Below are 24,826 nucleotides of genomic sequence, written 5' to 3'. Positions count from 1 at the left end.
TCTTTTTAGGTCACTCTACATATATTAGAATAAACAGTGGAGTTGCAGAGCACATCATTTTAGGAATTCTTTACACTAAAAAAGGAAGAAAAAGCAATCACATTTCCCGTTCTCCATGCACACCAGACACAGACACTCACGGCACACCATGATGTATCCAAATGCCACGCATTTATTTATGTATTTTACTGGGGAACAATGGAGCCCATTCAGTTGCTTCGGGAGAAAAACAAAAAGAAAAAAAAAATGATCCAGAGGGGCCTAAACAAGAATATCTTTGATGATTTGTGAGCATTCCTTTTTTTTTTTAAAGAGGAACCAACCAAAATTGTTTGTTGTTTGTTAAAATCAGGAATATTTACAAATTGAAAAAATTAATAAACCAGGAATAACAAAAATAAATAAATAACTTAGAAAAGAATACAAATAAAATATATACATTGAAAAGCGGCTGGGGGGTTATAACTTGCTCTCCTCTTCCTCCAGCGAGCGGTTCAGTCCCGGGATGAACTTGAGGAGCCTTCTTCGGAAGCTCTTCTGCTTGGGCTTGCGTGGTAAGGACCCGCAGCTGCCCTGCCCGCTGCCCGATCTGTCCCAGCTGCCGCCTGCCCCTCTCTGGTAGCTGCGGGTGCTGGCGCTGCGGGTGAGCTGCGTCTTGGCCGGGGGGAGGAAGTCGCCGCCGCCGAGCCTGACGCTCTGGGCCCCGTTCTGTCCCACCTGCCCCGAGCTGCCGGCGTCGCCCACGTCCAGGCAGGTCTGGTAGAGGGGGTCCTCGCTGCCCTCGGTGGCGGCGCTCAGGTAGCTGGCGCTGCTGCAGGTGCTGCCCGTGGAGTAGATCTGCCGGTGGGAGGCCGGGCTGGGGGCCGCGGAGCTGCTGCCGTAGATGTAGGTGTGAACCGACTCCAGGGTCTCGTACACGGCGGGGTCGTTCATCACGATGCCTGCGGAGACGGGATCAGAGCTCAGGGAAGGACTGGCGGAAGAGGCCAGGTGGCCCGTTCAGCCAAGCGAGTCTTTCCAGAGAATCACCTTCGGAAACATGGAGGGTTTCCTGAATTTCACTTTTAAATGGTGCTTTTTGTGGTGATTTTTGATACAATCATCATCAGCACCATCCTTACACCTTTACAGTGCTTTTCTGGACACCCCACTCATGTGCTTTATAGATAATGGGGGCTCCCCTCCACCACCTGGAAAATCTGGCCAGCATGCCAGGGTAACACCCCTACTCTTTTTGAGAAACACCCTGGGATTTTTAATTGCCACAGAGAGTTGGGACCTCGGAATTATGTCTCATCTGAAGGACAGCGCCCTTTTACAGTATTGTGTCCACATTACTATACTGGGGCATTAGGACCCTCACAGACCGCAGAGTGAGCGCTCCCTACTAACCCACAATTATCTCTTCCAGTAGCAGCCTTAGCTTTCCCAGGAGGTCTCCCATCCAGGTCATGACCAGGCTCACACCTGCTGAGCTTCAGTGGGCTGCCAGTTCCGATATTCACTTCTTTCGCGAGAGCACACTTGTCTATCGCTCAGGAACTTCACACAGACGTGATTCTGAGCCACGGCTGTTGAGATCTGTTGCGAGTGAGCCCCAGCTGCTTGGGGCCAGCAGGCTGTCGATCCTGGCAACTCGGACAAACAGTGATCCCGCCACCTCCCGAAACGCAAAGATTAACGAGGACTCACCATGAACCAGCCTCTGCTCCTGAAGCATCAGTGACCGGTACTCATCCCACTTCTCATGTAGCGTTTGCTGTAAAGAGGGAAAAACAGACAGATTAGAGAAAGTGCCTATTGCTGCAGAGTCACGTCACAGTACCCCAGCTATGTGCCACTCGGTGAACTGTTCAACGGCTCAGCTTGGACTTAAGCACTGGCACCTGGGCATTCCTTCTCCATCCTGGCTGTCTCCTAACACAAGGGCTCAGATCCCTTCCTGCTGCCCCGTAAGGAGACAGTCGGGACGAGCCAGAACCGCACCGTGGGCACAGGGCCACGACCACGAGCCCGAGATCTCAAGAACCGAGACCTCTGTGTAAAGAGGCATGAGAGAAAAGGGCTAGCCTTCCCCCATCGCGATTTCACAGGGCTCTTCGGAGTCAGACAGTGAAGCATATGCAGGGCCTTCCTTCCTGAGTTTTGGAGCAGACTTTCCTGTAATAGAAAGCCATGCCTGTGCTAAAAACAGATCGCTTTCACAACAACTTGGAGGCTTGTTGGGGAAAACCACAAAACAAACAGAGCAGGAGGCATTTTCTGGGAGGGGCATTAAATGGATACTGTCTCTATTTCTCATTTTTAAAAATTTAACAGATCCTAACTGAGCAGACTAAAACTGTTAGGTTGTTTATAGAATGTGATCTTCATTTCACCTTACGATAGCACTATTAACATTCGTTAAAATATGTCATTTTCTAATTTGTTAAATTTAGCAGATACTGATTGGTAAACTAAATTTCATCAACTTATTTTTGATTTCATGCCTGTTTCAGTTCTTTGCACAAAGGGTTGTGGAGCGTGGAACAAGCTGCCCAGAAATGACATTGAAGCTGAAACCCTAGTTTCTTTTAAGACACAGCTGGACAAGATCCTCAGATTGCTACTAACAGCCAGACAAGCTAGCTGGGACAAATGGCTTTCCGCTTAAAAATGATAGTTTATTAAACATGCGGTGATTAGCTCAAAATACTTTTTAAAGGTTGTTCAAAAGTGTCTATGTGTTGAAACAGAGAGAGAGATTCAGACATCTATCCAGTAACTCTTAGGCTGACTCCAAATTCATAATGTCAGAGTGATTTTGGCATGGTTTTAAACATTGTCCATTGAAAAGATATGGGGGGAGGCAAGGTAAAGCCGAATTTGCCCCTATGACTGGATGTGCCCGATTTCTGCCCAGTTTTGCAAAGCAACGGTCAATCCTACAGTAAGGATACACCTCGTCTCTGCAGGATCAGCTTGCCTGGCCTCTAAGGAGCAGTCAATGTCTCTGACAGTGCAGACAATAAGGATTCCTTCTCAGCATTTCCCTATTTATAAGAGTACTGGCGAATCAGACAGCGAGGACGGGCCATTGAGCTCTGAGTCCTACACACTGCAGGACTCTCTCACAACACCGGGCAGCGTTTTGACACATCAACCCACATCACTACGCCTCCACAGCTTGGCCAGGCAGTTTACTCCATTCGCGCATGAGGGCCTCTCTGTGTAGAAACAAAAAAAGTCTTACGACTTCCCCCAAAACACCGACCGGACTGGGAATTTCCATCACGTGCACAGGTGCCGGGCTCTGTGCCAGCGTCAGTGTGGGCAAACACCTACCCGTGACCTGACAGATACAATCTCTCTTTGTCCTCGTACAGACTTACAAGCGGCTCTTGTCCTCAAGCAGAGAGATTGGAAAATGCATACCGTGGAAAAGGCAGGAAATATCAAAAATGACCCTAGGAAGGACGAAGACTGACATTCTTACGGGGGCAGCAGTGTGAAGCAGCCTGCCCAGCCGTGCGCTTGAAGCCGATCCCCTGACTGGACAAGCTGGACAAGATCCTGGGATCAATTAGCCGCTAACGACCGATCGGGCCAGACAGGCCAAAACGCCCCTCCCCCCTCGTTTCTGACTTCCCGTTTGAACTTCATTTACACCTCCAGAGCTTCGGCCCCCTGAACATGCACACGCAGGGCAGCGGTTTCAGAAAGGAGAACTAAGAAGCTCAGAGGGAAGGAGCGCTCACCTTCAGGTACTGCAGTCTGGTCTCCAGTTCTGCCTTTCGGATGGAGTCGCCGTACACGGTCTCCAACCTGCGGACAGACAGCCAGGCAGCTCGTTAACCCCCGCAGCCCGAACAGCTCCCCAACTGCACTGCCCACCACAGCTCAGCCACCGAAAACTTCAGCTGACCCAAGGCCATTTCAGAACACAGAAGAATCTTACAGCTGTGTTATAAAGACCTTTTATGCCCGATGTGAACACATGGCACGTCGAGCTTGACTTGGGGGCCTAAGCAGACTGCTGCTCCCTATCACATTACAAGTCACGCAGCTTTCCTAGCGACTGGTCGACACGCAGCCTGAGCAGTTCCCACGGACGAGGGAGGGTCAGCGTCAGCCACGGGGGGCCAGGCTCACACAGCGAGTCTTGAAGAGGCAGATAAAGCCCTCTGCTGCCCCTGGGCTCTGTGGCTGTTATGGCATCTGATAAGCTGCCTTCAAAGCGTGCAGCGCAGCCAGTTGCGACAGCGCCTTCTTCTCGTTTCACAAGCTGAGAGCGTGCGCAAGGTTATCCTGAAGCCTCCGCGGGCTGGCCTCTACTCTGCCCGCGGGTCATGAGCCATGTGCGAAACAGTTCACACTTTGCAGAAGTGCCACCACAGTTCACACGGGAAAAAAAAAAAGAGTTTAATCTTTCCTTCAGCGGTTTCGACTGAAAAGAGAAAATGAATGTGCGTATTGAGGTGCAGGAAGGGGCCGGGAGAGATGTGAAATTAATTTTCTGCAGAGAGCTGCGACAAGGCTCTTGAGAGTTGAAGGCAAGAGAGCGCTTCAGAAACTTTTATTTTCCCCCGCTTAGGAAAAAAGCAGCATAGAAATTTGACATATTTATTAGGAGACAATGCAGGAAAACAAACACAGGACCCCGACTGCAGAAGCTTTCCAAGCAGAAGTTCTACTGTGGAAAAACTGCAGTTATACTTGTGAAACTTTAAACTTCACCAACCTCTGTAGACAAATTTACTCCAAAACGACCTAACAAATCACAAAATAACCCAGATCAAAGCCTGCAGCTGGGCAGGCCTGAAATTAACCAGGTTGCTGTGCGGAGTGTTCTAATTTTTTTTCTTCTGCTTTTAAAGCCATGGTTATTGAAGAAACACATTCAAAGTGCCTGTCAAAAAGAAATACAGCTGCAGGCACAGACACAGGTATCCTGAATCTGAGAAAAGGCCATTCACAAATTCCTAAGTGCAATAAAAATGAAAATTCACGAGCTAGTTTTAGGGTGTTTGCCTGAGCCATATTAGGTTGCGATACCAGGTTTAACAAGCTTAAGCCTCGTTAATTCCAACTCACACATGGGGCTCTGTCTTGAAGATTATTAGGCACTGCTGGAGAACTGGACCCTGCTGCACAGAAACTGGCAGCTTAACCCCAGCACAGCTGAGTGGTTCTTAACACAGAGCACCACTGTGTTCCTCGCTAGTTCCTTGTTCTGCTTCTCTGTACAGCCTCTCACCTGATAGTGTTCCCCGATGACCTGATAAGCTGAACAATCTCCTTGTGTCGAAAGCCCTCCACGCTCACATCGTTCACAGATGAAATGGTGTCTCCTGCGCACAAACAGGGAGATTAAAAAAAAACGCTGAACTTCACATGAATTAATGCTCTTTTAGACTTAAACCTATTGCTCCTCCCGCTATGCCATGTGCAGTTGAGGAGGTGTGCCCTGTTCACATCCAGGAATACCAGTTTCTCAATCAAAATGAAGTTCTGGAGCAGATCTCGTAGAGGTGCAGGGCTGCTTTTTCCTGTTCTAGTTTGTTACAATGTGAAATACATCAGCCTGAGACTATCCAATCGCAACTTGTGCTCATGTGGTAACAGCAACAGGGTATACATCAGGCCCTGCAGTGACCCACCGGACCAAACTGCCGGTCACCCTGCTATCCATACGGACAACATGGCTCTGTGCGTTGTTTAAGGCCACAGTAAAGGCTGAGGAAAGAGCGCTTTGGGTTTAACTAAAGACAGACAAGAGGTGGTGTTTCCTGTGATCTCACATCGAAAGTGAACAATGAGATCCGACTGCACGGGTCTGTTATGAGGTCAGTCATCATGCGAAATGATCTGAAACCTCACATCAGCACAATACTAGTCGGCATTAGAGAGGCGAATCTCCCAGGAATCTCTGACTGAGCTCCATTGGGATTTTGTAGAAAGACACCAGCTGTTTGGTGATGCCCTTTCCAAGAAAAATGACTTTCTTTCGGTTATTGCAAACTTATTTACTCAGCCAAAGTTGTAATCCCTTTTAATCAGCAACGTGAAAAGAAAAATAAACTTAAAAAGTGTAACAAGTGTGTGATTTCCCAGGTTTCTTTGCGAATGTAATGAGTTTTCTTTTGCTGTGAAACCTAAAACACGAAAGATCCAAAAAGCTTTAAAAATGTCAAACACCTAGCTGAATCTTGTGCGTTTTTCATAAGGCTGCCTGCTTTTTAATGTAAAACAAGACAGCAGAGCATGCCTGTGATGCAGGAAGTTGAAGTCTTGCTGCTCAGTTATTGGCAATGTCACTTCATGGGCGACCAGACCTTCTCCGGCTTCACCCCAAAGCTCTGCATGTCTACCCCAAGATTATCGCCATCCCAGATCTCTTTCAAAACCAGACTCAAAATCTTCTTCTACAGAAAGGCTTTTACTGGATTGGAATCTGTGTCTGCTCCTTGCATCTGCTACTACATTTCTAATCCCTTGTGTTTCTTTGTGGTAATTAAGTAATCTCCTTTTTTTGTTTAACTGTTTTTCTTTAATTGTTTTTTCTTAATTTGCCTGTAAAGCTCTTTGAGATATGTTCAAATGTGCTATTCAATGTTATTATTGTTAAAATAATATTGAACTGTCTGACGTGACAGGTCACGAGGGCAGTAAGAGTCTACTTTTGGTCTGGGAGCCTAATCGCCTCTTCATTCCTGTCAAACAGGTCTGGTCACAAAACAGAAACTGCACCTCCCTGCCAAAACAAACAACAAAAGCTTTGGTGTGTTCTGATGGTTTTTGTTTTCCTTGTTAGACAACATCACCTGCCAAGGGGCTCCAGTGTCTCTGAGATCAGTCACTCACAAAGCCACAGACACGCGAACAGCTATGTTTCGTCCCAGTTTGCAACAGAAACAAGTTGCTGCGTTTGAGCGAACAAATTTATGGTGAGAAACCACTGTTCGTATCTATGCTAAATCAGCCTCTAACAGAACAGTACTGACAAAAAAGCAAACACTATTACTGAGCAACTTCTAAGTTTAAAGATGGCCCACATTAAGGTCCTCTTACTTTTCGTGCCATGGAGTTCCTTCTCTGCCCCCATTTTAAAAGAATTCTGTGTGTTGTATGTCGTAATAAAATTCGACAATCCCATGTGGTATTCTGGGAGTTTAACACACAACCGCATGCTGGCAGGCCCTGCCAGTTCAGTGCTGTCTGACACAAGTGTTCCATATAATTTTAAAGATAATCCTTTTCCTCTTTTTTATCTTAATGCTGTGCGAAAGAAATCACCAGTCAGCATTTTCCGAGTCTCTCATTCCAGATTTCTGCTTCCTGCATCACAGGTAGTTTCTGTCACACCTGATAAGGCTGGTCTGGTTTGTGTGACAGTAGTGGTCAGCGGGTTGGTTTATGACTCAGTCCCAGAATGTACACACACATGCTTGCTTGTGTAACTAAGCACAAGCACCAATGTGTAGCGTACGCTTGTGCTTTGTTACACAAGCAAGCAAATCATTGGTCACTGTAAGGACTAGCGACTGTCCTTCAACTGCTGCTGGACTAAACCAGACAGTGTTGGCATCTGTACTTATTTGTTATATTAAACCTGACAGTGGTGCACAACTAATATAAGCTTAACCATAGTTTCAGGGCTGAGACAGGCAAGAGCAGAGGGGTCTGTAGGTCAGTTCTGTTGGAGACGGGAAATGGGGATGGTGTTTTTCAAAACTGGAGTTCAAGACTGGATTCCAATGAAAAGTATTCCCCCGGGACTGGTCAGTTTTAATCTAGCCCCTAATAAATGAACGGGCCTCATTGGCTTTATCCCAGCAAATGGAGGAATGGAGGATTCAGAGATCCTAGAACCTGCTGTCCTGGATTGTGGCTCTGTAGGGGACAGGACTGACCGCCGGCTTCCGGTATATTTTGTATGCAAAGAGCACCACTCACCAACTTTGAGGCCGGCATGATACGCAGGACTGTCCACGTACACCTTGCACACAAAGGTGCACATCTCCACCGAGTTGAGATTCTGGTGATGGAGTCCATACGTCTGCAACACAAACGGACAGAAGTCAGAAACCAAAAGGACAGAGCTTCAGAGAGCAGGACACAGGAATGAGCATCCACGTTGAAAGCAAAGCTGTAAAAAGCCATACAACATCATTTCTACTTAACGCCCAAAGTATATTCTGCTGAAGCTTAACACCTGCTCCAGTAGACTGGAGAACAGGCTCATCAGGAGCTCTCAGAAGGGAACTGCAGGCCCCCAGTGAAGATAAGCCTTTTCCACCCACTCCTACACAGATCCTAACAGCTGTCAGGTCCGGTCGGTTTGCTGCTTTGCATGTGAAACACATACTTGCTTTATCACAGGGAAGTTTATGGCATTTTGAATAACCCACTGGAGTAAAAATAAACTTTGAACCTTAGGATGGAGTTAAAAAACCCCTTCCATTGTGAGTTAATACCTGTAGAATCCAAACCAAGCTGTCATTTTTGAAAGAATGATTATGTATAAAAAAAACTCTACTCATCCCACATAATTCCAAAGCAGGATTTCAATCCCAAACTGTTTATACAGATCCTCTCAAGAGAGTTAGGATAGTAGGTCACTTGGAATACATTTGGGGTTTTGAGATTATATTGTAAAAAATGTTGTGCACTCATGGAGCTAAACATTTTATTTTAAATCTGAGCGCTAACTGCATTTTGTGGAGACTTCAAAAAGCTGTGCAACATCGTTTGAACTGATTGCTGGAGCCCACCCACTTATAACTGTACTTCCACTGAAGTCCTGACCACAGAAGACTACAAGGAGGCCTGATGCAAGTATTTGTGCTCCTCAAAGAAATGACACAGCAGATGTCTTCAAAATAAAAAGTCAAACACGAACTCTAGGACACAGGTGGAAACTACAGAGAAGCTGCATTTAAAACAAAAGACACTTTTTTTACTCAAAGGGTTGTGAGAGTACAGAATGAGCTTCCAAGCCATGTTGTTGCCTTGTTTCACAAAAAGGCTGCATGACTTCCTTGGATCAATTCACTCCCGACTACCAAACCTATTAGCTGGGCAAAACAGCCTCGTCTCATCTGGAACATCTCATATTTTCTCACGTCTTTAGAAGCAGAACAGCGCACTGCACGAAGCCTGGGTGTGTCGTTTTAAAAGCTCTGCGTGCTGAATCCGCCAATTTGATTTGCAAATAATCGGCACCGAAACTCCAACAGAGAACAAGGCCTCCTGGAGCACACAAAAGAGAGGGCCTGAAGGAAGAGGACACCGAGATAACAAAACGAGCCAGGTGTACAGTATATATACAGTGCGGTAGACGTATCCAGGCGTTTCGAGAGTGGGAGATGTGCCGTTTGTTGCTGGCCGTCTAAACTGGCCTTTTGACTTCAGCCACAGCTGCAGACACACGGGCGCAATTCTGCCTGTTGTGCTGAGATATTAAGAAACTGTGGTCATTTGTAGGATGCCTATGAAATGCCTGTGCTAATGCTATTTCCTCCAACCTTTCCAAACAGTGATTTTGACATCCTACAAACCCCACTTTGTGAAATCTGCGAGAAGCTTTGACTATTTTAGAGGTACCTGTATAGACTGTTACCACAACAGATAAGTGGGCAAAGGAGAAATGCCAAGCAAGCCATGACAACATGACAGTTCAAGCCAGCTGGAGACATGAAGCATGCCTGGGCTCTGTGGCTGGATATGCACTAATTCATTATACAGCACTCGCACAAACCATGAGCAGTGCTGATCCTGGAACTCAGTGCAAGGACTCCCTTGCTAAATTAACATCTGTTTGCTATCTCTCTTCTGGGGTTCCTGGACAATCCTAGCAAGAGGCAGTCATTTGTTCTCGTGGATTAACTCACTTAAGACACAGGGTGACAATGCAGATTGAAACGGTGCTGGACAATGACAGAGAATAGATTCTGTCATGGAAAGACCGTGGGAGAGACAGATGTTCCTGCCAATAAGAGGTGTTCAAACCGACACGCACAAAGAGAATGCAAAATCTCTGAAGTGCCGATCCTTTCCTCAGATAAAGCGCCTCTGACTCTCCCTGCTTTGTTGAATCGTGGTGAAGCCCCTATCCTGCAGCCCCTCTGCCAGCGGGGCCTGCACAGCCATGATCTTCTTGACATCAGCAACGGTGGAAACTCCCTGAAATCAGCCAGTGACGCAGGGATAGATGAGACTCCCGCTGGCACGCAGGGAAATACCCTGGCGCCTCAGCCACGTGGCCAGGAGGTGGCCAGGGGTGCACCCACGGACTCGCGCCAGCAGGACGGACCGGAGAAGAGCCTATTGGGCAATTAACCCGCTCCCCTGCCCGGCTCTGTGCATCAATACGTTCCTTACAGTGTGTCAGACTATCAGCTGGCACTGAAAGGGAAGCACGAATTAAGGATGAAGGCAGGGGCGGGGAACTTCTTTATTATGGCGATTGGTGATTTATTATTATTTCTTCCCTGTTCTACATGGGATCTGACAATCCCAAAGCATTACGATCTGGAAATATTAGGGAATCCCTTTATATCTGCACCACCTTAGTAGTCTCTGTTGGCAGTATGCCTACATGCCCCAGTTCACAGTGGGCTCATGGCTGGTACAGTAGGTGACACGATGCCTACAGTCAGCATCTCCCATCATGTGCACATTTAGTTCAGTTCACACTTACAGGGACTGTGCGGTGAAATGCCCCTTCAAACAGAGCGTTGCTAGGGTCTCAAAACACCACTAAGGGGAAAGACGGGATCCGATGAGTAAATCAAGAATACTGAAATCACTTCCTGTAGTCGACTGAGTCAGGAAAGCCTGTCGCCGTCGTGCAAAAACAGCCCATTTCTATATGCGGCAAGAGTGACCGCTCCGGGCTTGGGGCTGCTTTGAAATTTTACTTTTTTTTTTTTACTTTTCATTTGAGCAGATTATCTAAAAACACAGGAAACCTTGCAAGTTGAAGCCATCAGGCAAAACAAGAGGATGTGGTACTGATTTCAGAACATAGATAAATGGCACGGCCTGGACGGGCTTGCGATAAAATCGGGCTTACGTGCTCCCAGACACATCCGAGCTGCTTTTACCGAGAAGGGAAGACCCATCAAGAGCTCGCTGGACACCAGGATGCACGAGCGATGCCTTAGAGAGGCCGTTCAGCCCCGGACTCCGGGTTGTTAATAATAATAGTAATAATAATAATAATAGCTTACACTTATATAGCGCCTTTTCTGGACACTCCACTCAAAGCGCTTTACAGGTAATGGGGACTCCCCTCCACCACCACCAATGTGCAGCCCCACCTGGATGATGCGACGGCAGCCATAGTGCGCCAGTACTCTCAGCACACACCAGCTCTCAGTGGGGAGGAGAGCAGAGTAATGAAGCCAGTTCATAGATGGGGAGTATTAGGAGGCCATGATTGGTAAGGGCCAATGGGAAATTTGGCCAGGATGCCGGGGTTACACCCCTACTCTTTTCGAGAAACGCCCTGGGATTTTTAATGACCACAGTCAGGACCTTGGTTTTACGTCTCATCCGAAGGACGGGTTGTGTGAGTCTTTAGAGCAGAACAAGAACCGGGAAGGAAGGTGTTCTTCAGGAAGTGTATACACCTTCATCACCATTGTCAGAGATCGTGGCGCCCCTGCAAGGAGATCACAGCTGCTGCAGCAGGCACAGTGAAAGATGACAGGAGGCAGGTTTGCCGGCTCTTACAGTGGCCACTGTACGTCACTGGAAACCTAAAACGTCAGTGTTCTCATTGCCCCGCTTCAGATTTCCTGTGTTTTTTTTATACGTTATAGCTCATCAGGATTCCTCTTCGCGGTCAAACCAAGGAAGAGCTGGGACTCTGGGACTCTGGGACTCTGGGACTCTGGGTACATTAAAAATCATGAGGTGGGAGGGTGGGGTATCATCATGGTTCCACAGAGATCACTTTGCATGAGATCGGACATGGTAACCCCAAGTTTGTCAGTCCATGTCTAAAGTTTCCCCTGTACCCCAAAGTCTCAATGGAAATGCACTTGTGGTCCAGATGTGTAAAAGCAGGGTTTAAGCTCACAGGCTTCTGCACATTGTAGTCGGATATAAAGCGGACGATGTGCTGGATCGGTTATACAATGCTAATCCTCAGAATCCTACTTCCCCCAGCGCAAACTGAACAGCCCTTCCCAGCATGCTAATCCTCTTACCTGGATTTCAAAGCCAAAGGTCTCCTGGTCCTCCTTCTCTAGGATAACAATCTTCCTGGGAATGAAAAGGAAACAGCCGTTAAAAAGTGATCCATGAAGCAAAATCAAGGACACCACCCTGCAGGAGGATTCCCTTTTGGGGGATATCATCCCAACCAAATACTGGCACTATGTGGCCACCACAGATGTTTTGTGCAGTTTTTGAGGGATCGGTTTTGTTTCTGTTGAAGACACAAGATGACGTGCATCAACACAGGGGGCAACTATTTTAAGAACAAAGACTAAGTTAGACCGTTTTGAAAAGTATGTCTAAATATAAATCAGTTTAAAAATGCCCCCTCGCCCCCACACTCGGTAACCAGTTCCTGGAACAAACACATCTGCTTTTGAACCGACAGGCCGAAGCAACAATGGGCAGCTCGGAGCCCGTCGCCAGGGGCAACACAGCTGCTGCCCTGTTGACAAACAAGCACTCTGATCTCTCGCACACGAACACAACTGAAGGCGGCAGAGGTGGCTGCAGGGAGAATTCCAGGATCGGGGTGAGAAAACTCAGAACTACACCACGAGCTAATAACGAAGACGACGACGACGTTTTAGAAAGCTAACTGTAGTCATTCCACGTGCGTATTATCTCTTTGCTTGGTAGCTACTGTTACCCAGGGTGACTTAATCTGGTGAATGTTTACATTACGTGCGAGGGCAAAGAACGGTCATACAATAAAGAAATGGTGCCTGGAGCGCCAGTCCCTGTCTTCCAAGGCCAAAGTGCTGTAAGACCTACCTACGACTGATTAGGACCTTAAAAATAACATGACTTCTTATCCAAGTAAGAAGCTCCATCAAGTAATTAAGATCAGAGGCAGAAGAAAGACCAGCAGACACTGTGGTTCTGAGTGGAGTCCTATAGTCCTCTCTCACCTCTCACAGCAATTTGCTTTGTTTTCATGGAGCCCTGGTGTGCTCGTGCCACATGTCCCTGACGTGCTCGCACTTTGTTATGTCAATGCCAGGACCTGTTGCTGGAAACACTCACACAAACAGCACGGGACAGATCTCATGAGGGAATCCTAGCTCTGCTCCATCGCTGGCATGCGCAAAGGGCTGGTCGAATGTGGGGGAACCCAAGGGGCTGGGTGTGTAAGAGTTACTGCTGGCTGACGCTGTCCATAGTCATGAGCACTGGTCATTGTGAGACAGGTTTGACCACCCTGGGAACAGAATTGTCGCCAGCGCTCGAGACCAGCAATGCCCAGCTGAGGCAAGCAGCAAGCAGGTAAGGCCCACTCGAGGGCCCAAGGGGAGACTGTGTGAAAGCACATTTCACCAGGAGGCACTTTACACAAAAGGTGGTGGAGGTATGGAACAAGCTACACAAGCATGTTGTTACAGTAGCCTGCTTTCGTCTAAAACACAGCTGGTCATTACCAAATGGGCTAGATGGGCTGAATGGTCTCTTCCCATGAGAAACCGGTCTCGTGTTCACAGGATCATGGATCGAGGCTCCACTGAAGACTAAGAGAGACAGAGAAGGCACCACTGGTTCAAAGGAATAAACAGATGCTGTTCCTCTTACCTCTGTTGCTCGGGAGACTGAGTTAGGGATTTCCACTTCAGCGGCACGCCCTGTACAGACACACACAAAAGAAAAAAGACTTGAGGAGCAGGGCAGTGACAAGGAAGCGTGTGCCAGACAGCAGCCTTGGGGCCACTCCAGCTGAAACCACACGGGTCAGAACCCATTACAGACAGAGATCTGCACAACACACCTTCCAGCCACGCCGCCTGCCTCTGCACAGCCCCAAGACGGCAGAGCCAGAGCAACTTTTAATACCCCAGAGCATCCCCCAAAAAGAGAACCCCCCCCCCCCACCCCCAAAAAAACAAATCAGCCTATTTCAGCGTCTGTTCAAGTCCCCTGTTTCGGGGTGGGTCCAATTTCAAATCCCGATGACTTTGCGACCTGTCCCGCGTTTTGGAAGATCTCGGACACCCTCCCAGGACTTTGCAGGGAGCCTCAACGCCCGAAAGGCCTGACAACGCTGACATTGTGCGGACCCCTGCAGGAGACCACCGATCCCAGTCTGCGCATAAAAATCCCCCAAATCATAAAAAATGAGGTGGCTCCCCCCACCCGCCCTCCCTGCTGTACAAACACAGTTCCCTTCCGCGGGCTCTTAACAGCCAGTCCGCTTCTGTTCGATCTCTGCCATGCATTGAAAAAAAAACAAAAAACAGGACTGCTCCTCGGAGTGCCAGTATGCTGTTAAACGGGCCTGAAGAAATACTGGCTTCCTGTACGGGCCACCACGCCGGACACCAACAGAAATTTTCCGGGGGCTTTTGAATGACTCTGTTCATAGCCCCCGACTCCTGGGGGTCCCAGGGGAGTCTCGTGCGGGGGCGGAGCCCATCACACAATGTGTTTTTGTACCAGGACCCACTCCGCCGGTGCGTGTGCGTGGGGGAGGTGGGAGAGAGGGAGGGGGAGGGTGGGGGCAGTTTATTCACTTAGCAAAAAGCTGCACCTGGTGGCTCTCTGTGCCCAAAGCGACCCCTGATTCCGACTGGACTTGGGACAACGAGGAAGAAGGAATGATTGATCCTGGCCTGCCACAGCCACACACTCTTCCAGGACACCATTTTTAAATAATCAATAAACTTTACTATTTATATGGCTCCTTTAAAAATGGCCTCTCATAGTGCTTTAGAGAGAAAAAAAAATTAAAACGTTCTTTTTAAGAATGCCAAACCGCAGACATTCACACATATCATGCAGTCTCCTCTCACATGTTGGACTGATTATTCCGGATCCGAGTCCTCATGCACAACACTTCACACTTTGCTTGGTTTTCTGATGCAGTTTTTTGTTACGGTGCCATTAACCACCCTCCCCCTTTCAACAGAGGGGCATTGAGATAGGTTCAGGGAGCTTGAAATATTGGGGGGGGGGGGGGGGGGGGAATTAGAGTCGCACACTACTCTGAAGCTGAACGGTCAAGCATTCGGCCCTGCAGCCTGCGTCACGTTGATCTGCTTCCCCGCCACCTCAAACCAAGTCTCTTTGGATTGACCTCATGAGGCCTCGAACTGGACTCTAGGAGAACACCCTGCGGAGCTCTAGCCTGGGTAACTCCATGCTGGCAGATCAGACACAGTCAAAACATCCAAGAAGAGATCCGACTTTTTTAATCCAGCATCCCGAGACAGCCCCAAGTCTGTGGTAACACAACGATTTCAAGAAACAAAAGGAAGAGGTTTCTGCCTAGCGCTAAATGCTATGCACTAATTAATCTCATGGGGAGGGATATCTGCCCTCTTTTCTTGATCTCAACAATAACTGGTTGACAGTTACCCTTTCCACGTTTTTCAGTGGTATCTGGCTGTATTTCACATGAAGTGCGTTTCTTTAAGGTTATCTTGGTCTGTATATTATCGGGGGGAGGGGGTAGAAGAATCTTCCAAACTTGTCTCGTGTGTGTGAAAAGGTCACCTATCTGGAAAGAAATGGGTCCGGAGTTCGGCGTGCGAAGCCAAACTCCACAGGACTTCACTGTCAGAAAGCACCGGCTGCTCACGAAGAGCCCTCGGTGACGCACATAGTCCTTTCGTTGTTTCGCCGAGCGCTTCACAATATATAGAACTGTTTGAGAAATCAAACAAGCCCACGACCAGAGTGCTGAAAATTTTGCGGTAAACAAGGGGGGGGGTCTGCGCTCTGTGGCAGGACGGAGTGGGTGGTCTTGATAGCAGGGCGGATGGAGGAGGGAGGAGGGGGGGTCGGGCGCCACAAGTTTTAGGGGCTTTTTGTGTTAAAAGAAAAGAGTCCCGAACATCTTTCGGATAAGCTACAGCGCCTCGGCTTTCCTCAGCTGTAAGGCCGTCCTTAAAGCCCCGCCCCTCGCTGTTAATTGAGCACTCTAATTAAAACCGACACGTGCGTTTATTTGTGCAGTCAAAGCGGATAGAAAACTCGATTGCTTTATCTTGAGAACGGAGGCTGTTTATTTATTTTTTTAAAAACAACCAGAATGTTTTGCTTTATTATCTGAAATTATTTTTCCAGGTGCGATTTGTATAACTAGGCATTTTCCTGCTGTCGTAATGTTTTCATCCTCGTTGCTGCTAAGTAATCGTCTTTTCTGTGACTGGTCCACCAAAAACAGCCCCAGTGTATTCATTACTCTGAACGACTTCAAGTTCACTTCGCTGCGCCAGTAATCGCGCTGCCGGCTACCCTTAGCAATGCAAATTACCCCAACTGCTGGATCAGCTGGTGTCCGAGGGCTAACAGACGCCAGACACTCCTTTACAAATGCAGTCTTGTTCGGACTCCCGCTGAGCATCGCTTAGCAAGGTGATAACACGCACACGTAGTTCCCCACATCTTGTAAACGCGGGTGGGAAATCGCCCACATTCTCCAAGAGGTGCTAGATTCCGCAGGCATCGCCACGCACAGACGCGCATCAACGCTTTTCCACCACAATTAGCTGACGTCTTGATCCAAAAAGGCTCACAACAGTCACTCCGTAGTTCCCTTTGTTAGGAAGCCCTACCACGCGGTTTTGTCGCATTATTTCCTACAATGACATCAGTAACTGGTCTTGTCGCGTTCGGGATGAAACATTTCTACATTCAAAACACAAGGCTCGCAAAGCGAAGCCGTGCGTCAGAGTTCATGAACTGGAGCGCAGCATGCAAATATCTGTGCGCTGAAGTAGACTTTCCAAACAGTGCCCAGGTGTCTGAGTCAGAACACGGCGGATCTGCCCTTTCTCTTTCCTTACATCTCACAACCACAGAGCTTCAAATGATCTCGCACCTCTTCACGGGCCGGCTGCCTCCCTGGGTAATTATCTCCAGGCACTCTCGTTAGCATATGTACTCAGTGTGTGTGTGTGATGGGGGGTGAGCTGCCGACAACGGAGACTTGTGAAGCCCACGAAGTCAGATTCGGGTTCAGTTTTATAGAACACAGCAACGCTCTCCGGTACCTCAACCCAAGAATGACAGAAGTCCCTTTCCAAAAGAAACCGTAGGCGAAACTCGTCTTGAACAGAACAAGAGGTAGATTATGTCGCTGATGATGCACTTATTATCTGAGCGAATTTCCGTCAGGTGCCCTAATGTAAGAATAAAACTGTATCTTTAGACAAAATGTTCTACCACCCCAAATTAATAATAAAAACAGCTCCCAGGTAGCCACGGTCTAAATCTCTAGATCTCTTCACAAGTTTATTTTTTTTAACATTGCGTGTTTACCAAAACGCACCGACAGCGTCTTCAGTACTGGTTAGAAACCAATTTATTTTCAAACAAACCGGTTCACGATTTTAAAATAGAAAAACAATACTCGAATTTGGAACAAAAACACAAAAGCCATCGAATCCCAGCTTCGATCTGGGAAACTTAATATCCGAGTGCAGTAAGACGGGACTCGGTGTGCTGAGGCTCTCCAGGTGAGGTAAACCCACAGAAATATGTACCTTTTTAAAATTCCTGGGCAGTGTTCCTCCGGAGTAAGCCAGCGTCTTGTAATTGTAAACGTCCGAAGCGTTTTTGCACTTTTCCACCGTTCCGTAGGTGTCCGAGGCGGACGACTGGTAGACGTCGCCGCTGTCGTGGTGCGAAGGCAAGCGCCCTGGGTCGCTGGAGTTGACTTTCTTTAGCCTCCTGAAAGTCATGTTCTTCATGTTGGACTCCCGGTTAGCAAATAACACTAAGCTCTTTCCTGGCGGGGAAAGTTCGCGTAGCTCAGAAAACACGAGTCCTCTGTCAGTATGAGCCGCGCCGTGGACCCGGTTCCTAGCTGCCTCTACAGCTGCTTTTGAAAGCGCAGCCCCGGGAGAAACTTTTTGTGCGCAGTCTGTTATGGGCGGGGTGAGGAGGGACGTATCTCCGAGGTTCCTCTTTTTCAATGAAAGACGAAGCTTTTGTTTTCGGACTTTTAAACTCAGACCATGCTAAAAAAAAAAAAAAACACACCGCCCAGAACGCAGTCTCCTGCGAATTACAGCATTTTCTGAGGAACTAATATTTAAAACGAGTGATGTATTCCGTTGACTCTGCGGTGCTGCAGAGAGACTCGATAAAGAGTAGATCCGAATTGGCTACGATGAAACGCGTTACTGCTGTGACAGATTTGTGTTGAAACATCTTTCAAGAATGAGTTAGACGCTTAAAAACATTTCAAAAGCGACGGGGCAACACGATCTTAATATCGCCGTCGATGTCGGAATTCGCTTCTAATTGGAGTCCTGCCTTGTGATCACAGAGGTGCACAAAGAGAGGGGCTGGAGCAGAGACGAGTGACTTGGCATCGAGACGTGCTGGGTTCCCGAAGAGCTCGGGGGTTTCGCTCCACACCGCTGTAAAGCCGTTCTTCTAGAGCGCAGCAGTAAAAAATAATGCTGACGACATTTTCTTAAGCGAACGTTTCTGTTGTTCCGTTTACAGACAAAGCGCAATAGACGTACTTATCTATATAATTTCGTCATGGTCAGAATTACTATCGCAGATGTCGCTGCAAAGCCATGCCTTTGTAATATTGCCATTTGTTGCTCGATTAAAAAAAAAGTTTGATAAATACAGATACCCGCGCGACCCTTGGGATGAGTTGCACATTCCCCTTTAAAACAACAGAACTCCCCAGAAATTGAATAAAAACAACTGCATGTGTCCCTCCGAGTTGCCAGATGTTCACAGGGAGGGGGTGATGAAATGCAGTACACGGGCTCCCCCTACTGTATGTAGTCGGTAAAGACAAAAGTTGCGCTCTGAGCGTTGTTCAATTTTTAACACACGGTTTTCATTTACATTATAGACTGGAGTTTGATTACTCCGAGTTATAAAACCTCAGACACTTGAGCTAACAGCCAGACGGAGCCCCCCGTCTCTCCTCCTTTCTCTGAGTAGTCTCATTCGTCTTCTGAGATTGTTTGCACATGTATGTAGGTTATTTTATATCTCGCACCACACCAATCGGACCGGGTAATGTGCCTTAACTGACTGCGCCAAGCAGAGAGAGTTAAAGAAAACCCTTTTTTAGGCATGCCACACCAACGCCATCTTTGACAGCTTTAAGCCGGTTTATTATGCTCGTGTTTTCCAACCACAGGACCTACGGGGTCATAAGTTAAGTACTCTATTTGGGCTGTATTTTGTGTCTGTCTTTAAGAAAAGACCGTTGTACTGTTACGCTGCGCTCAGAGCTGTTACAGAAGTATTACACATGATGTATATCTGCTTGACTTTTTCAAAAAACCTTTTCTGGTCCTGGATGGTCAGTGTGTCTGCACGGTCAGTGTGTCTGCAGGGTGTCCAGTCCTGGTCCTGGGGGGTCAGTATGTCTGCTTGGTGTCCAGTCCTTGTCCTGCAGGGTCAGTGTGTCTGCTTGGTGTCCAGTCCTTGTCCTGCAGGGCAGTGTGTCTGCAGGGTGTCCAGTCCTGGTCCTGCAGGGTCAATGTGTCTGCAGGGTGTCCATCCTGGTTATGCAGGATCAGTGTGTCTGCAGGTGTCCAGTCCTTGTCCTGCAGGGTCAGTGTGTCTGCAGGGTGTCCAGTCCTTGTCCTGCAGGGCAGTGTGTCTGCAGGGTGTCCAGTCCTGGTCCTGCAGGGTCAGTGTGTCTGCAGGGTGTCCAGTCCCGGTCCTGTAGGGTCAGTGTGTCTGCAGAGTGTCCAGTCCTGCACTGACAGGGTGATGGAACTGACCTCTTGTAGTCTCGACAGAGAAGATGGTCTGAAGAGACCAGTCAGCCCAGCCCAGATAGGAGCAAGATGAGTGTACGACCCTCCGGCTCAGAGCCCAGAGGAGTGGACACCAAATCCTAGAACACTAACCACCACAACCGCCCTCTGCCACCCGTTTCATCCCGCAACACCTGGGGCTCGAACCCGGGTCTCTGGCGTAACGCAACAGGGAACCAGCCGCATGAGCTAAAGGAGACCTCCCTCAGCCCAGGCAGCTGAGGTCCCTGCTACGCCCAGGGAGGGCGATGACGTCACCGTATCCAAACTAGCTCCGCTACACCAGCAGCAACCTTAGTTTTTCCCGGGTGGCCTCCCATCGAGGGAGGCTCACACCTGCAGAGCTTCAGTGGGCTGCCGGTTATGAGCTGCAGGGCGATATGGCTGCTGGTGCTAGTCAGGTCACTAATATCAGTAGCCCAGTCTGGTCCACCAGCATCTGTGACCTGATGTCCGCCAGACCAGTGACCCGACATCCACCAGCACCAGTGACCAGTGATCCGATGTCCACCAGCACCACTGACCAGCGACCCAACGTCCTATACAACCAGTGACCTGAAGTCCACCAGCAGTATTAGCCTCCAGGGGCCAGAGATGCCCGCTGTATTATCTTTACCAACATAGAAATCAGAGACGAGACAGAAGAGCCAGCCAGGCAGCAAACTGACACAGATTCTGTATTTGATTTATTATGACACTATAAGAATGGCTCCACAGAACATCGTCTCTAAAATGCAAACCAGGCTGAGCTGAGTCTGGGGACTTCAGCGCTTGAAAAGTATACATTAGCAAACACAATAAATAACAGGCTACCCACTGCGTTTAAACCTGATAAAATAACAGGGCCCTCGTCTACAAACCACACTTACAGTTGCTGCACGTCTATTAAGATGTTGATATCACATGATTCCCAGGAACCTGTAATAACATAAACCATGTGCGTTGGCTAGACTGTCACTGCAGAGCCAAGAGCAAAAGCAAAACATATACTGTGACACCTCAGTAAATGTCTTTTATTGAGCTTCAGAACACACACAAGTAAGTATTCATTCACTACAGAAAAAAACTAGTCATTCAGTTTTGCAAACACATCTTGTAAGGAACTAATTTAGAACCTCAAGCAAAGTTTGACATTTCTCAGAATTGTCTACATAAGGATCTTCTCGGAACGCAGAATCGTGGTTCCAAACAGCTTCTCGGATCACACAGCGAGATGTAATTCTGCCTGCTGTTGGTTCTTTACTGTACGACCGACCTCCAAATTTCTAGACAACCCCTTTCATTTTATCTTTTCCTCTTCTCGTTCTGGTTTAAATTGAATTCAGCAGCTAATTAAAGCCATCAAACACAGACCGTTATGATAGTTTTTTGAAGATTTTAATACACAGTGGTTTGATTTTACATGCTCAGCACATCAAAACTACCAAAGCAACAGGGTGTTCTAATAAATTCGCTGACTACTGTAGCACAAATCTGGATTCAGTTCACAGAGCAGCTATAGAACAGTACAGAGACTGTTTGAGCCCACTGAGTAAAAGCTAAACTATTTCCTCATGACCTTTTCTTGTTCTGCCCAGTAAATGTTCCACAAAAAAACACCTTCTAAAAAGATTTTAAACAACTGGATGCTAGGGGAAGCAATTGAGCGTCACTCAAAGCTGAAAAGTTCATGAATGACTGAATATTTAAGACTTGATAATCACTGTAATCCGGAAACGACAAGGGGACGTTTTTCCATGTTGCACAAGACCAAAGTCTTAAGGCACAGCAACCTCTGAAGTAAAAGTGCAACTAAGCCTCACCACCCAGCTGCAGGATAGTCTATTTACCTTTTACATTTCAGACAAAAAAAGTCTGAGGGACTGATTAAATTATCTCCTTGCATTACAGCAATTTGGTGCTGGCATTCATTAATCGGTTCAGATCTCTCTGCTACCACCTACATTAAATAAAAGGAACCATGCACACTTCCTCCAAAACATGCATTGTCTTTTTTCACACTACAGCCATACAGCACAAACAACAAGGAGCAGGATGCAGGATTGACACAATTCTCACTTTTGCAGGTATGCAGGACCCCAGCCAGCCACAGGGGGGCGCTGTCAAGCTGTAAACGGGAAAAAAGTCATGTCGAAAGTTAAACTTTACACTGATCTGCCAGTGTCTAAGAAATAGCATGCTGTACCTTTGGTAGTCCTAGTTTTGTTTGACTACCGACAACCAGACCAGGGTCTGACGGAATGTTTTTATCTGTCGCACCAGTATTAAATAAGAGGTCTGCTATGAGCAGTGTGTGCACTGGGAAGACACCTGTCTGACTCTACAACCACTATAAATATCACATCCACCCTTGCCTGCACCGTCTCTCTGTAAGTACAAGAATAGCAGACAATGCATTTCAATTATTTCAGAAACAACTGGAAAACACAAGAAAAGGCCACTGACAGGACAGCATTACTGTAACACCAACTGGAGATAAAAGCAAGAAAAGAGGATGAAACCAAAGTGTCCTGGAAATTCCCAATCCCGAATCCAGTCCGCGTGCCGTCATGATCCAACAATCCCATTGAATGCCGACTACAGCTCATGTAGGAATTTCACCTGTGCACTACAAGGTAGGGTCCGGAATTCTGTTTGGAAATACTTCGGGAATACTTTTGCACAGTCTGGGAATCAAAACCTGGAATAAAGGGCGCTTGCAAGTGGCCGGGTTAGTGGCATTGAGGAGCTGCAAGTCGGAGGGTTAGCACAATGAATACGTGGCTGACCCTTTTCTCTGTTTGAAATGTTGGGATCTGTCTTTGAGGAGGTTTTCCCCTCTACGCTGATCAGAGTGGAAACAGCCATCATGCCATGATGTGACTGGGGGCTTAATTTCTGGGGGAAAAAAAGAGAGTAAAGGGGTGTGTGCCGTCTGTCCGTCTCTCTCGCCGAGCCCCCCTGATGACGTGGGACAGGGGTGGGGGGACGGGAGGCGCCGTGCCTGTCGCAGTCCCAGGGGTTAACTCTCGGGGGCGCTCTTCTTCAGGTGGAAGAAACTGGAGGAGCGAGGAGGAGGTGCCATCAGCATATTGGCCTGGTTCTTGTGGGTGATGTGGATCTGGGGAAAGAAGCCCAGGCAGGTCATGTCAGAACGGGCACCCGTAAGCCAAAAACACGGACGGATCGTCACGACCGGTTCTTCGTTCTTCACTTGGGATAAAAAAATGAGTCCTTGGCTAGGGGTTATCTGACCACTCGAGAACGGGTGTTAAGAGGTGCCACTGTGCCACCTTCCCACTGCAGAGCGGGTGAGGACGCTGGCGCTCGGCTCTGCTTCTTCATTTCACCCAGTGATGGAAAAGGCTGTTGCACACGGGTCCGATAAAAAAAGCACAAGTAATTCTGGGAAGCTGAGAGCACAGAGGCACCTCGTCACCTCTCCTCGAGAAAAGTCAGGTCAGGTAACTTACAATAAATGAGGCAAGTCCAGTTTTCTAACCTAATTAAACCCAGGAGCCACAGCATTGGAATACAGCATTCCTTCAGGACGTGCACAACCTTGTCACCTCTTCCTGCCTGAACCGTAGGCACGTTTCAGTCGTCCTCAAACACAAGCCAGGCACGAGCGGGGGAGGCGAATGAGGCCCCCCGACCCACACTCCAGGCACAGATCAGGAATGAGACACTGTCTTTCGCTGGAGACAAGTGCCTGTCTGATTTTCACCAGGACACGCGTGTTACCGGATTTCTTAGGATCCGACAAAACACACAAACAGGTTGTGGAATCCACAGACCACCTGCAACCCCACCTAAAAATCCCTTCTCTGCCCCCCACCTCCCTCAGGCGTCTTGTTAAAAAAAGAGGTCTTAGCCTCAAAGGGACCTCTGTATGAGGCGAAACGCAGCTCGAGGGTGTAGTGCAGGCAGTGCTCCAGGCCGACACACTTACAGTGCATGGGGGCTGCATCCAGGGCTCCCCGTCAATCTGCATGGGAAGGGCTTTCTTAGTGCTGGAGAGAAAGGGAGACAGACGTTGAATTCCAAACTGTCCTGAGGTAAAACTCACCTTTTTACACTTCTAAGCTTTATGATGCTCTTGGAGTAGAGCTTTTTCCCAGGAGCGGACAGGAATTTCTCTCTTTGGACCCACACCACCTCACCACGCCCTGGCCAGATGTGGTGGTGGTGGTGGGGGGGAGGTACAGTGCTCCCTCTGTGTCTATGCTTTGTGCATGGCAAGGGTGCCTACCAGATGGTGATCTGGGATGTCTTGGCCAGTCTGTGCCCAGCACTCTTCAGTCCGGTGTAGATCTGCCCCATTTCAATCGCCCCTTCCAGCCCCACCACCTCCAGCCTCCGGTCACTCAGGTCTGTGAGCGCGAGAGAGGAAGTGAGGGAAAAGCAATCCCAAGCACAAGCGGAATTTTGCAGCGGTATGTGCAAGCACCGGGGCGCGCCCCCTCTTACCTTGCACGCTCACTTTCAGGACCTCGGGGTCTGTGATCACCGGCGGGGGCTCCTGATTGGCCGATGCCTTGCCGTCCGACTTCTTGGGCTCACCCCATAGGTTGGAGCCGCCATGCATGCTGGGAATGTTAAGGACGGCGATGCCCTCTAATGAGCGGTTGCTGAGGTCAAGGGGCACCCCGCAGCACTGACAGATAGAAAGACTGGTTGGGCTGGAATGCTTAGTTAAGTCATTTTACAGAACAGCGTGAGCCACAAAGCACACATTTTGCAACTTAACAAAACAAAAGAACTGCAATATATTCCAGTGAACCAACAATCACGATCCACTTTTATTACTGTTGAAGCATTGGTTCTGATCGCATCACAATTTGTGCAATTTCACTGCCAGATTATAGGAAACCCGACAGAACCCAGGATCTTAGTTCTTGAAC

The 24,826-nt window shown here is 48.2% G+C and overlaps 2 protein-coding genes across 4 annotated transcripts in view; both read right to left on the bottom strand.

The window, feature by feature from the left end:
* Positions 1 to 152: 152 nt before the first annotated feature.
* Positions 153 to 18,791, bottom strand: tamalin (trafficking regulator and scaffold protein tamalin). Its single transcript, XM_088634489.1, has 8 exons — positions 17,685 to 18,791; positions 13,774 to 13,823; positions 12,198 to 12,252; positions 7,936 to 8,038; positions 5,237 to 5,330; positions 3,738 to 3,804; positions 1,693 to 1,759; positions 153 to 941 (listed from the first exon to the last, which is right to left on the bottom strand). Exons 1-8 carry the CDS (start codon positions 17,889 to 17,891, stop codon positions 460 to 462), a joined length of 1,125 nt encoding a protein of 374 aa, XP_088490615.1. The 5' UTR covers positions 17,892 to 18,791; the 3' UTR covers positions 153 to 459.
* Positions 18,792 to 20,940: 2,149 nt separating this feature from the next.
* dgkaa (diacylglycerol kinase, alpha a) overlaps positions 20,941 to 24,826 on the bottom strand; it is a 34,671-nt gene continuing 30,785 nt past the window's right edge. For all 3 annotated transcript variants that reach the window (XM_088634427.1, XM_088634418.1, XM_088634436.1), the window contains exons 21-24: positions 24,393 to 24,579; positions 24,175 to 24,295; positions 23,875 to 23,935; positions 20,941 to 23,043 (exon numbers count right to left, since the gene is read on the bottom strand). In XM_088634427.1, coding sequence (XP_088490553.1) covers positions 22,945 to 23,043; positions 23,875 to 23,935; positions 24,175 to 24,295; positions 24,393 to 24,579 — 468 coding nt within the window. In that variant the 3' untranslated portion in view covers positions 20,941 to 22,944. The remainder of the gene's footprint in view (positions 23,044 to 23,874; positions 23,936 to 24,174; positions 24,296 to 24,392; positions 24,580 to 24,826) is intronic.

Source organism: Lepisosteus platostomus, chromosome 1 (genome assembly GCF_059453375.1).
Source record: "Lepisosteus platostomus isolate fLepPlt1 chromosome 1, fLepPlt1.hap1, whole genome shotgun sequence".
Taxonomy (NCBI): Eukaryota; Metazoa; Chordata; class Actinopteri; order Semionotiformes; family Lepisosteidae; genus Lepisosteus; species Lepisosteus platostomus.
The sequence above is the reverse complement of the archived record's forward strand: the minus strand, read 5'-3'. Positions and strand labels throughout refer to the sequence as shown.